Source organism: Theobroma umbraticum, unplaced genomic scaffold (genome assembly GCF_002168275.2).
Source record: "Theobroma umbraticum cultivar Fairchild unplaced genomic scaffold, ASM216827v3 scaffold_4.1, whole genome shotgun sequence".
Lineage (NCBI taxonomy): Eukaryota > Viridiplantae > Streptophyta > Magnoliopsida > Malvales > Malvaceae > Theobroma > Theobroma umbraticum.
The window spans coordinates 1845875-1858650 of NW_018397258.1; the positions used below are offsets into that span (position 1 = coordinate 1845875).

At 37.6% G+C, this 12776-nt stretch overlaps 3 protein-coding genes across 5 annotated transcripts; 1 reads left to right on the forward strand and 2 right to left on the reverse strand.

The window, feature by feature from the left end:
* Positions 1 to 673: 673 nt before the first annotated feature.
* Positions 674 to 2491, forward strand: LOC110413268 (gibberellin 20 oxidase 1-D-like). Its single transcript, XM_089783062.1, has 3 exons — positions 674 to 1209; positions 1556 to 1877; positions 2213 to 2491. Exons 1-3 carry the CDS (start codon positions 674 to 676, stop codon positions 2489 to 2491), a joined length of 1137 nt encoding a protein of 378 aa, XP_089639188.1.
* Positions 2492 to 5283: 2792 nt separating this feature from the next.
* GAUT1 (galacturonosyltransferase 1) lies at positions 5284 to 10056 on the reverse strand. Of its 3 annotated transcripts, none has more exons than XM_021423984.2 (12): positions 9757 to 10056; positions 9439 to 9495; positions 9201 to 9355; positions 8595 to 8629; positions 8427 to 8486; positions 8174 to 8308; positions 7969 to 8035; positions 7849 to 7889; positions 7431 to 7765; positions 6952 to 7309; positions 6239 to 6820; positions 5284 to 5874 (listed from the first exon to the last, which is right to left on the reverse strand). In XM_021423984.2, the coding sequence occupies exons 3-12, from the start codon at positions 9340 to 9342 to the stop codon at positions 5599 to 5601; spliced, it is 2031 nt and encodes a 676-aa protein (XP_021279659.1). In that variant the 5' UTR covers positions 9343 to 9355; positions 9439 to 9495; positions 9757 to 10056; the 3' UTR covers positions 5284 to 5598. The 3 variants fall into 3 exon arrangements, with proteins under 3 accessions (XP_021279659.1, XP_021279658.1, XP_021279657.1); XM_021423983.2 differs by having other exon boundaries at positions 9439 to 9492; positions 9639 to 10056; XM_021423982.2 differs by having other exon boundaries at positions 9639 to 10056.
* Positions 10057 to 10295: 239 nt separating this feature from the next.
* SAP18 (SIN3 associated polypeptide P18) lies at positions 10296 to 12776 on the reverse strand. Its single transcript, XM_021423985.2, has 6 exons — positions 12563 to 12776; positions 12284 to 12316; positions 11334 to 11444; positions 11118 to 11213; positions 10659 to 10733; positions 10296 to 10573 (listed from the first exon to the last, which is right to left on the reverse strand). Exons 1-6 carry the CDS (start codon positions 12674 to 12676, stop codon positions 10541 to 10543), a joined length of 462 nt encoding a protein of 153 aa, XP_021279660.1. The 5' UTR covers positions 12677 to 12776; the 3' UTR covers positions 10296 to 10540.

Genomic DNA, 12776 nt, shown 5'->3' on the forward strand with positions numbered 1-12776 from the left:
ATATAAAAGTCAGAAATGATACTAAAACAGTAGTGCATTTATCTCTCCAGAACCGAATTGGTGGAATTCAGAACCTGAGGAGGTGGACCTCCTTTCTATTAACGGTCAAAAATCTCTTTAATTGGTGATTAGATGTATATATTGCAAGTTACCTTAATAATCATAATTATGTGAGGTCCTGATTAGTTTTCTGTATAAGGTAATTTGTTGAGTGTAATCAGGGGGATTCATGCATTTAGCAGTAAATTAAATACATGAATGTACCTATTAAGTGTATGGATTTTCTTTCCTTTTCTTTTTAGGATAGGCCAAATGCAAGTTGCCTAATATATTTTTATTACCTTTTATTTGTTTAATAGCCAGCAAGAGATATGTAATTTGAGGGGAAAAAAATCCAATTTAATCTCCAAAAACACCCAGAGAGGGAAACAAATTAAAGAGGGAACGACGCAACAGGTAATACAATTAATTGATTAGATTCCAAAAATAATGGCCTTGCCTTCTGTCTACAGTCTCTACTTTCTCTGCTTCTTCTTATTTAAACTCTTTCTTGCTCCTCGTTATCCCTCACTGGCTTCCTTCCTCTCTCTCAAAACCAAAAACACAAACATTCAAGTGACAGCTGAACATGGTGCATTATCTGCCGATGGATTGCGCCAATCCAGACAAGCCAATGCCTCTGGCTGGCCAGGGGCCTAATACTTCACCAACATCCGGAGCAAAGCATGAAAATCAACCTTTAGTGTTCGATGCATCTGTCCTTGGATCTGAATCCAACATACCCTCTCAGTTCATATGGCCTGACCACGAGAAGCCATGCCTTGAGGCCCCAGAACTTGTGATTCCTACGATTGACATGGGAGTTCTCCTGTCTGGTGACCCTCTCGCTGTCTCAAAAGCGGCAGAGCTTGTCAATGAGGCATGCAAGAAGCATGGCTTTTTTCTGGTTGTGAACCATGGGGTAGATTCCGGGCTTATCGACAAAGCTCAGCAGTACATGGACTTGTTCTTCGGCATGCAACTCTCTGAGAAGCAAAGGGCACAGAGAAAGATAGGAGAAAACTATGGGTATGCGAGCAGCTTCGTTGGCCGGTTCTCCTCCAACCTGCCATGGAAAGAAACACTGTCTTTTCGATATTGTTCAGACAGTCAAAATATCGTGGAAGAATATTTGGTGAATGTGATGGGAGAAGATTTTAGACATTTCGGGTGCGTAACAATCTCACCATTTTATTTCTCATATAAGCAATAAGAGAAATGTTTGCCTTCGATGCAATAATAACAAAAACCTTTTGATATTCATAACGTCAAGATTAGTGTCCAACGGTGCAAGAAGCTAAAGACAAATTATTCCTGTAGTGTCTGTCCAATTACATTCGAAGCCTTTGTTAAAGTGTGGGTAGAATTGGACATGCATTTTAATGATAATGATGATTTGTCCAGTTAAATACCCTTCCTCCTGAAATACAACACGTGATAATTTCATGGTCTTTTAAGTTAATTTGTGAAAGATTACTATTACATTTGTTCCTCTCTTGATTTTCGTGCTTGATAGGAGGCTTTACCAGGATTATTGTGAATCAATGGGCAAGCTTTCCCAAGGGATTATGCAGCTCCTCGGGATAAGTCTCGGACTAGACAAAGCCTACTTCGGAGACTTCTTCGAAGGACATGATTCCATTCTGAGATTGAATCACTACCCGCCATGCCAAAAACCTGAGTTGGCTCTAGGAACCGGGCCTCACTCCGACCCCACTGCCTTGACAATCCTCCATCAGGATCAGGTAGGTGGCCTTCAGGTGTTTGCTGATGGAAAGTGGCATGCTGTTACTCCCATCCCGGGATCTTTCGTTGTCAACATTGGCGACACATTCATGGTAAGATCTTTGAATATATATATATATATATATAGCTTGTCAGATAAGTGGTCAATCGTTGCATTTCTTGTCATGCCATGAAAACGAAAAAGGATTCTTGAAATTAATTGGGTGAAGCGGGGATTTAAGCAGGAATCAAATGCTAGTGCAGGATTCTCAAAACTTAATAATGAAGGAATTTGTCCATCTTGAATGAGACGGCCGTAGTTCAAATTCGAAACCAACATCAAAGTTAATTTATAAGTATGGAGACCTGTATCACAGTATCACAGTAGTGTTGAACAGATATTCTTCAGCTGGATTGTAAGAAAATAACATTGATAATGATGTTTCAGGCTCTAACAAACGGCATTTACAAGAGTTGCTTGCACAGAGCAGTGGTGAACAGTGAAACTGTGAGAAGATCTCTCGCTTTCTTTCTGTGTCCCAGTATGGACAAACCAGTAACACCACCTGCTGGTCTACTGAGTTGCGAAAATCCAAGGATATACCCAGACTTCACCTGGGCAACTTTGCTGGAGTTTACACAGAAACATTACCGTGCTGATATGAAAACTCTTGACGCCTTCTCGCATTGGCTTCAGGAACAAGACACAAACAAGAAAACACCTTGAACATTTCAGCCATAAAGGTGAAACAAGAGGGAGACAAATTAAAGTAGGGACAAGCATTTATTTTGCTCATGGTGGGTCTAAGGAACAAGGCAACAGAAAGAGGCTAGTCTTTCAATTAGTTGTTAGTAGCTTAGTGCTTCAGAGAATCTTGTAAAAAAAAGAAAATCATTAAGGAATTAATAAAGACCTCAATGATTCTTATTTTAAATTTCTTTTACAATAACTGAGTAGTTTACTTGTGTTTTGGTGCTAGTCCACCTCCTTGAGTACTATTCAAGTACAAAGGGCTCCATGATCAAACAAAATAAGTACGTGATCAAACGAACGCAAATATAGATATCGATCCTCCATATCTAAGTACTAGGTTCAGCTATATACCAAACTATGAGTCCAAAACCCTGAGAGAAACTGATAAAATAATGAATGAAAAGGATTCTTACACCAAGACATGCATACCCACGAGGTAGCAAATCTAAAAGCTAGCTGCTAAAGCTGATGAGCCGACTGCCAATAGTCTTGTAAGTAGAGTTAAAACGTTAAATTCAAGGATAGGTAAAGATGAAACGATCACCAAGCACGGCTTACCTCTATCATGTTGATTTAAATCAACATTAACTAGATAAAGTGGATTGCCAATGCCAAAATTAAGTTATAAAATTGAATTATAAACCTTAAATTCCTAGTGATGATTAAAGGTCTTGTTGATACTGTGACTAATCAAGGACTGATGGACTTCTTAAGTGGAGATGGTATGTTCATTTTTTCTTTTTAACCTTTTTAGCCGAAAGGGTCATGACCATATACACTCTCTCATGCATCTTAACTTTTCTATCTACAATAGATATAAAGATTTACAAATATCATGATTGATTCTAGACTCAAAAGTTGAGAGTGAGACTGAAAGAGGGTGTGCAAATGACCTTATTCTTTCAAAGTCAATGACTGAATGTGGATTTCTTGACACCCTTTTCCACCATTTTAAGTTAAAAACTTTTGATTGATGGGGAAGAAACTCAAATCACATTATATAATGAGATATTGAACAGTTGAAGAGACGAAGAGAACAAATTTTACCTCTGCATAACTGCAATGAGCCTGCAAGTAGATGTCAAATCCCAAAAATAGTTAAAGCATGCTTAAAAAATCATGATTTAATCTCAAGATAAAACATTGATGTTCTCAATTCCTTCTTTAATTATAATCAGTGCGGTTCTCACCAACTTGTCCAACAAAGAAAAAATTACTTGTTGACAATGATACGATTTGCAGTTTCTATGATGTTGGGTTTCTGTTAAGAAAAGCTGGCGTCTAAAGGGGTTAATAATATATACACACATATGCCAGTTAAAGCTTGTATGTTGAAGAAGTGACGTGATTGCTGTCCAGAATCCAATCAGTTCAACATCATTTCCCAAGGAATATCTTTCTTGACCAACATTTATGCACGGGGAAAATGCTTTTTGTTTGTTCTCCACCAAAAGTGTCGTAACTCTGCCATGGACAAGATTTTACTTATGATTTTGTGATAATGTAAAATGACACAATCTTCTTCTTCAGAGACAAACATGGTAATGCTATGAAAGAATGACAAGGGCGAGACAGCAGATGGGTAGCAAAAAAAAAAAAAAGAGTTTTGACAAATTAATCTATTTAGTCTCTTATCAAATTTCATATTATGTTCGTACGAATATATTATGTCACTATAATCTGTAATAATTAGATTAATATTGTATTAACGGGTTTGATTGTTTCAATCTTTCTTCCACTTATGAAGGAGTGAGGTATGTTAAAAAATTAGCACGTTTACCTGTGGAATTACTGAGGAAATTAAACCTATAAAGAAATAAAATATGAAACTATTATTTATAAGAGGAAAAATCAAGAAAGAATGCCGGAGAAGATTTGGATGGCTTTGGTGGAATTGACCAACTACCAAAGAAAGTCATGCCTGCTTGCCAACAAAAGCAATTAGGGAAAGAGTTGTATTTATTACTTATTAGCGATATTTAGTAAAGAGCACATGTTCCAGCAAAAGCAAGTTTTGTGATATGACCCCAAAACCAGAACCACAAGCAGCATCAACTTTTAATACAAAACAGTTAAAAAGAGGAGAAGATTCTCACTTGGCAGGGCAGATCAGTTCAAAAATTCTCTGATTTTGGCTCTGTAGAATCATATCTTTCCATTTCAGATTGTTGCTTCACTTTCTATTCACAGGGTCTATTGGTTTAAAAGAAGTGTCATTTTCTTTGAGATAACGGTATCACAACGCATCGTATATAGGCCAAGGGGTCGGAAACCGGCTTTTCCGTGTTTAAGGACGAGAATAGCATTTTGCAGATATAGATAACTGGTGTTTTTTGACGGATTTGGGTTCTAATTTTATCCCAGAGATAGAGAAGATTAGCAAAGGGCACGACGGGCTTGAGTTTCGCCTGGTACTTGGTAAGCGAATGTCTGACTCGATACTCGAATAATTACACCTCCATTCGTCCATCAATGGTGGATCTGTCCGGCCACGGAAAACCTAGATTTTGGATGTTCATTAACCTCGGCGAATAGATCATTTCAGGCATTGAGCAGAACTGAATTCTGCTTAACAGTAACGAATCGCCTAGCAGCGAAAGGAAGAAAATGAAAAGCCTGGAATCATGTCATCCTTTTCCTAGATTGCTGCTCTTCAAGGAAAAAATATTTTGACATGATATGAAAATAGGACGACGAATTCCTCCTACATGTGATATTGTTTCCAGCAAGCACATCTAACAAAGAAATTGCTGAAGAAAACAAAGTTAGAAATTCGAGTCTTTATAAGACATAAATACTCATACATTAAATCCTGCAAACGAGCCATTGTTTCAAAAAATACAGTGGGCTCAGGTTCATATGAGGTTCACTATTCTGTCTAAATTGAACTTATCTCCAAAATGGAGAGGGGAGGAAAAAATCATTGGATGTCTTCGCTGGTTAACATTGCATACAATCTGCTAACTCGTTCCAATGTGTGAGTGCTTCAGGGAATGAATTTAATGAATCACAAAGAAGAATAAACAATGTGGGATAGAGAGAAGCAAAGCAAAAAACAAATGGGTCACACTTAATCAGGTTTATTCACTAAGGTTGCAGCTCCGGAGGTAGGGGTGATCATACTTGATGTACTTGCCCCAGTATGGTCGATACTTTGTCATAGCCAACTCCAGCCACGGTTTCATGTTGCCGTTATAATGGATAACTGCTGCACGGTCAATTTCTCTCCTGTCCACACTTGGATTGTAACCCAGACCAAGTACATGCCATGATTTCTCAAGTGGATGTGTCAGACCATAAAATGTAATCAGCCCAGGAGGAAGTGTTCCAAGCTTCCACAACACTCTATCTTCATTCTGATAAAACATTTAAACAAAACGAGAAAAAGATAAAAAAAAAAAAAAGGGAAATCAGAACATAAAATGACTGTCCTTGGCCTTTTTAACGTTAAAAGTCAGGGTGATCTGAACAAGTTTACCTTTGTTGCATCTCAGCACAATTCAATTATACCCAACCGTTAATTAACTATAATAAAATAACTTTTCTGCATATATAACTTAAACTATATGTCCATTAGAATGATGCATGATGATTGGCAACCTTGTGGATTTGACCTGTCAACAACTAAATGATTTATCTGCATGTATGCTTGAAAGTGTGTGTATATGAAGGAGAAAATAAATAGCATGAAATCAGATATTGGTCTTTGCATAGACTCACCATATTTTGCCACTTGTGGTATATGCCGGTTATATCCTTCTTTTTCCACTCCTTGAGATCAAAAATATTCATTCCATATGCCCACCCACAAGCATTAGGATCAAAGTTTCTCGAAATATGAGGATTTGAAAAGTTCAGATACTTGTCAAATCGATGAAAGCTTTCACCACAGGTTTCTACTGCACCATTCACTTTTCCACGGAGATCCACAGACCACAATCCAGTCAAATCTTTCTGGACAACAATGTCATCATCAAGAAATAGGATTTTATCTAACTTGGGGTAGACTTGTGGCAGATAGAACCGCAAGTGGTTAAGCATTGAGAGATACTTCGGGTTTCGGTACTTCAAGTTTGAAGACCCAGATGTGGTAGGATGATCAGCCTTGAAATAATACTCCTTCATTGCAGATGTCTCAAGCTGACGTAGGACAGGGCAATAGGAAGAATTAAGCCACTTAAATTCATCAACATTTTCAACATGAATGGCCGCTTTTCCAGGGGGATTCAACAGAAACCACATGTTCATTGCTCCAAAATTAAGTTTATCTGTAACAAGATGGAAAACATGTTTTGAAGGATCCTGCAATACCACCCAGAAGAAGAATTTAGTGAAGACTGCACCTGAACCTCAATCCTAAAATATCTAATTCCAGAAGTGCAAAAGAGAAGAGCAACTTAGAAAGTTATACAAGATAAGGCAGCTCATATCACCTTGGCATTCATGATAGTTGAGTTGACAACAACTGATGCAGCCAAGACATTATCAGAGAAGAGGGCATAATGGTAGAGATTTGGATTTTCCAAATACTCACTTCTAGGAAACTTTCTCTTTTCAAGGGGAAGGAGATAGTATTCTATGGTCAAACGCATTGATAAGCAATGGATTGCATTCGGAATTGTTTTGGCAGCTAATTGACTCAGGAACGTGCTCTGTTTTTTCAAGCTCCTAACTTGTTCTTCTGCTGTCTGAAGCATTGCTCTGAGCTTTCCAGTGACCAACTTACAATCATACAATTGCTCTCTTGCTTTGGATAGAACTTGGCCCATAGCTTTAATTTTCTCGGATGCACTAAACGAAGTTGCACGAGAACACAAAATAAAAACCTGCCAGAATCACCAAGAGCGAAAACAGGAAGAAACATATACTACTACACATAGCCAATGAGATTAAAGATCCAACATCCTTTTACCTGTGAGGTAGATCAGCATCAGCTGTTGACTCACCTAAGGCACGCTGACTCTCTTTGAGTCTAATCAGTAGTTCTTGAAGCAACTCAAGCTTATTTTTCATCTTTGCAATACTTACATAAACCTTTGCCATTATAATTTGATCCCTCATCAAGCGCACAGTGGAATCAGAGTTATCATTCTCATTTTCTTTTCTCCATATATTGTATTTGCCCAGAACTGCAGAGTCCACAGCTTTGGATCGTTCAATGGCTGCATTTTCAAGTTTCACAGTAGCTTCAGCATCTTGTTGCACCAATTCAGCTGCCCGCTTCTCACGTCTTTTCTCTCTAAGTTGCTGCAATGTAAGTAAAATGCCTATAAATTTATATAATTCTTTATGATACTAAAGCCCACAGTGCATCAAAAAATGATAGTTACCCTTCGAAGTGTTTTAGCAGGCGTATCATGTGAATGATCATCTGCATAAAAAAGACAGGTCAGCATGAAAGCGAAATTACCAAGAGCATTATGCAGATATTTAACAGAGGAAGACATTACCATCTAGAACCTTTCCCTCTTTTACTTGAGATGTTTCTTGTTTGAAGTCTGTAGCCTTTTGGTTTGACTTTGAACATGTAAGAATCCAATAAACATCAATCAATTAGCACTAAAGTTGGAAAAAAATTTCAGCAAAAGGCTGTACAAGATAGAAAACTGCCCAATAGATGTGAGTTGTGAGGCAATGCATAACAAGGATCCTAACCTGAGAAGTAGCATTATCCTCAACTGAAGTTTCCACCCCAATAACTTTCCACGATGCAGACAAATTGCCTTTTCTGAAAGAATCAAGACTTAGTGGACCCAAATCAGCCGTGCTTGAAGTAACAACATCAATGACCTAGAATTGATTTAATTGCGGCATCAGAAGATGAATATACTCGACAATTAAAATTGATCACTTGTCAGAACGAGAAACATGATTAACTCATCCTGTATGTTTGCTGACTTGCATTTACCTCTTTAGTGAGAAGGGATTTGATAGATTGCAATGCCAGCCTTTCCCTCCAATCAACATTCTGCAAAACTCAATCATTTTAAACCATACAGAGTAAGTACAAGGAGTCACTAGAGTCTGTCATCTCAAATATAAGCAATGTAAGTCACAAAGCATTTGAAGAATATACCTGCTTGCTAGAATCACTTTGAATACTATTTTGATCTGCGCAAGAAACAATAAGATCAGATGCAATTTCGTATAAACACCAAAATGTTTGAAACATTGACAACGCAACAAACAAAAATGTATAAGAACACAATCATATCTCAACTTTAGACTCACAAAGCAATTCAACTAAATTTAGCTAGGCTTCATTGGATGAAGTCTTTGTTTCAATTCAAAATCAGTTAAATTTCTAAGCTAAAAGTTCTGTTATAATGCAACATTAGGTGAACTGGAGCAATAAATTTCAGTTAAAATTGAAACTTCGCGGGAACACCACTATTCGCCGACAAAGATTGTTTAACTAAAGTTAGACGATTTGACTTTAAATTTCTAACCAAGTCAGAAGTCAAAAACTTATCAAAGCTCAGAATAAATTATAAAAATAAGGCAATGTTCATCAGAGTGAAATGAAAACATCTCTAAATCAATCAAACAACGAAATAATTAATCATCATTCTCGAAATTAATTTTCTGAAATGCAAAAAACGAAGTGAATAGAAAATCCAAGGCAAAGCGAGATCTGTCCGGTAGCAGTTACGAATGTGGGAGAAATCAAGAGAAAACGTACCAGAAATATAAAGCCCTCGCCCGACAAAGAAACCAAGTGGTGCGAGAACTGAGAAGAAAACGAGAATCGCGATAGGCAATCGAGATCCAGAACTTCTGTTCCTTTGGACGCCCACACCGGATAGTCCCCGCTTCAACGCCATTGGCTATCAAAGCCTAACACCAACAACAAAAGCACTCACAAAAAGAAAAAAATTGAAGAATCAAAAAGTGATAAAAAAAATAAGAAGGAGAATTACGAGTTAACAGTGAGGAGATCTCGTGAAATAGAAAGCAGCAGATGCGTATCGAAGCTACTAGCAATAGAAGAAATCCATTGGGAAGCAAGAATCAGATTAAAGCGTAATCAAATACTTCTATTAAAAAAAAGTAGAGAAAAAAAACATAAAAAAAAAAGAGAGTAGCGTGTAGAGAAAGGGAGATGCAGAGAGAACAGTACAGTATGGCTGTAGAGACTTAAAACTTTTATCTTTATTTTTATTTCTCAAGAACGAAAAAGATGAAATTAGATAAGAATGCGGTAATTTGGTAGCCCTAAGCAAGCAAAAGAGGCGCACATCGGAAATGAATTAGGAACAGGGATCTTCGATCTCGGGTTTTCGATATTCTGGGTAATGTAAATTCTTGTTTTATCTTTTTTAGGCTTCGTATCATGTTAACTATCCGAGAGAGAACAGAGATAGGGATAATTATTTTAAACTTATTTGTTTTAATAGCGTCGTTTGGCCGACACAGACGATGTCGTTTTCATCTCCAGTCCGACCTCTATTACGAAATGGGGCCACACCTGACTCTGATTAACAACACACGCACGAGACGCTGTGCTAAGCTTACAATGTAAATTAATTGCAAGAGGGAAACAAGCAAGAAGGAATAATACTGTTGGGTTTTCCGTTAGCTTATCACAATCATAACAATCAATTAAAATCAACGCTCTTATTTTTCTAATCAGGGCCTGACAGCCTAAGCAGTAGGTATGATCAAATTGGGCCAAGTTGACAAATTCATGAATGACAAAAACTTCTCAACCACTGCAAAGCATAAATACTTGCAACGAATTTGACATTTTAATACTACCCAAAACTCTCAAGCTACATTACTGAATACAAGGGTTATCGATTCAATATTCGAGTAGCAATGATATAAAGGTTCCCTACCAGGGACCAGCCCCTTTCTAACATTTTTAATAAACTTCAATCACACAACATTTTGCATCAGGTTGATGATTTCCTGCATCATAGAGGGAAAAGTTTGAGTGAAATGCATTGCAGCATTTCCCATTCCTAAGTCGGCTCTATTCTATTAACTGTCTTATACATGTCAGACAGTAGATAGCTCCTCTCACATGATAGCCACATCTAAGTAATCGCCAATCTGCACATGTCAAATAAAAAGTTAATGACAAAGCTTGAGAATACGTAAAGGGGTGATGCCACTACAAGTGGAGATTCTGCCTTACCTCAAAGCTAAGTTCACCTAAGGTTTTGCTGTCATCTAATCGCCTCCCGTTACCGTAAGAAAAGGTCTTCCCGACCTGATGGAGCAAAAAAATATCACAATCCAAACTATCTCATAGGAACAATTTATGCATCAACTACAGAATATACGCATTAATATACACCATATTTGTTAAATACATCTCATCACAAAGTTTACAAGATATTGCACACAATTCATCACTCATGCATTATCAATAATGACAAAGTTTGGCCTAACAACATTAAGTAAAGCCAAGGTACAAATTAACCTAATTATGTCATCATAGGAACAAATACACACAACAATCAGGATTTTTTTTTTAAACAAAGCAATTAGTTGAATATAACCCAGATCACAAACAAAAGTGCAACAGCTTTAAGTTACAAGGATATGGAAGGATGGAAGGAAGCAGAGCTGTGAAGAAAGAAAAAAGCCTAACCTCTCTCACCACAAAACGTCCATTCTTGTCAGGATATACAAATGCAAAGGACAGTCTTGCATCTCTTCTCCTTGCTGCTGGAGCTACCTCTTTGACCTGTACATGAAGTAAAATCAACAGTCTAAAGACTGCAGAAGAAAGAAGAGAATGGTGCAGAGAAAACTACCAATAAAGTTGATAACAAGAAAGACAATTCAACAAACTACTTCAACATACCAGATCAGTTAACTCACGAAGTGTAGCATCCTTCCACGTATAAATCTGAACCTCATCCTTGGGCTCCTTACCTCTCACTGCAAAATCTTCTTTAGAATGATGACCCCCAATCTGCAGATTTTCAAAATTGAGTCATAAACTCAAAGAACTTTTCTATGTATAACAAGCAAATATGGCTTCAGGACTAAATTTATATTCTACTAATAAAACGAGTTATTATGGCCTTTCCTTGAAAGTATACGTAGAATAAGCAGAAGGAAAACACGTTTTGCAGTCAACTGCGCATAGCAGATGCTAATAGTTGGAAACTGCACAACCTTTCGCTATGTGATGTATGCATGTGACAATGAGGTTTGCATAGGCATGAGTACAAGAAACTAGTTTTGATGTTATAAACTAGTAACAGTACTATTTAAAGAGAATATGCACAATAAATCAACTTTACTCCTGGCTCATATGTTTTACTCACACGGCCTTGGCCATCTTCCCAGAAAGATATAAGTACACTAATGTACAGATGAACCTAGCAAATCATTTTGCATTTAGAAAATATAAAGGGAAATACCACTCGAAGAGGCAACTCCATTTTATTACATGCCTAAATCTCTTGCCTACTACAAGTCTCACATGAGCATCTTCTCAAGGGAAGACACTGGTTTACCCTGTCATTGTGATGTTATAGGAAAATATTTAGATACTCTACATAAACCATAGACCTTCACCAACAATGTAGGTTCCTAAGGCTCAAGGCAGAGTTAAGTGGAGGGGAAAATCCAAAATAACCATCTAGAGCTCACAGCCAAGATAGAGTTGATATGCAGGTAACGCCCAAGATAATGGGAAATCGACACTACATGGCTCATATGCATCCCAACAAGACAGCAGCTTAAACAAGGCATCATTATACTAAGCGGGAAAAATGAAGTCAAAGCTCTGGATTATGAACATACCTTAGTGAAAACTCGAAGCAACAAAGGACATGTCTACATTACAAAATATAAGGGAAAATAATTAAAAGATCATAAACCAAAGGATAGAAGCAGTCACGCAGAAAAATCATAACATCAAAAGAGAACTAAGTTCTGAAACCCTATGCAATAAGTATAGATTTGCGATTTAAAATTTCAAACTGTGAAAATTTTCTACAAATGCATAGATTTATACGCTTTGAAACCCTAGAATTCCAAGTTTTTAGCGATATAGAGACAGAAAGCGAGCAGTAAGGGTACCTTCTCGCGATCAACAGGCTCAAAGCGAGGGCGAGGGGGAGGAGGAGGACCTCTCACCGGAGGTGGTAGTGGTCTCCCGCTCTGTCGCTTTTGTACCTCCGCCGCTCCCGCCATCTCTGTTTTGATCCAGAAGTTTCTATTCGCAGTTTGCGGTTCCTTTATTTCCTGCTCCGATTATTGAAGAGTACCGCCGCGGACCATCTCTGCTATCTTC

Excerpts from the sequence above, each read along its gene's own strand:
- LOC110413268 (XM_089783062.1), top strand. The coding sequence starts at position 674 with ATGCCTCTGGCTGGCCAGGGGCCTAATACTTCACCAACATCCGGAGCA. Across the intron at positions 1,210-1,555 it reads GAAGATTTTAGACATTTCGG|GAGGCTTTACCAGGATTATT; the intron begins GTGCGTAACAAT and ends CGTGCTTGATAG. Across the intron at positions 1,878-2,212 it reads ACATTGGCGACACATTCATG|GCTCTAACAAACGGCATTTA; the intron begins GTAAGATCTTTG and ends ATGATGTTTCAG.
- SAP18 (XM_021423985.2), bottom strand. The coding sequence starts at position 12,676 with ATGGCGGGAGCGGCGGAGGTACAAAAGCGACAGAGCGGGAGACCACTA. Across the intron at positions 11,445-12,283 it reads TGCTTCGAGTTTTCACTAAG|ATTGGGGGTCATCATTCTAA; the intron begins GTATGTTCATAA and ends GAAAATCTGCAG. Across the intron at positions 10,574-10,658 it reads TAGGTGAACTTAGCTTTGAG|ATTGGCGATTACTTAGATGT; the intron begins GTAAGGCAGAAT and ends TGACATGTGCAG.
- GAUT1 (XM_021423984.2), bottom strand. The coding sequence starts at position 9,342 with ATGGCGTTGAAGCGGGGACTATCCGGTGTGGGCGTCCAAAGGAACAGA. Across the intron at positions 8,309-8,426 it reads AATCCCTTCTCACTAAAGAG|GTCATTGATGTTGTTACTTC; the intron begins GTAAATGCAAGT and ends AATCAATTCTAG. Across the intron at positions 7,766-7,848 it reads CTGCTAAAACACTTCGAAGG|CAACTTAGAGAGAAAAGACG; the intron begins GTAACTATCATT and ends CTTACATTGCAG.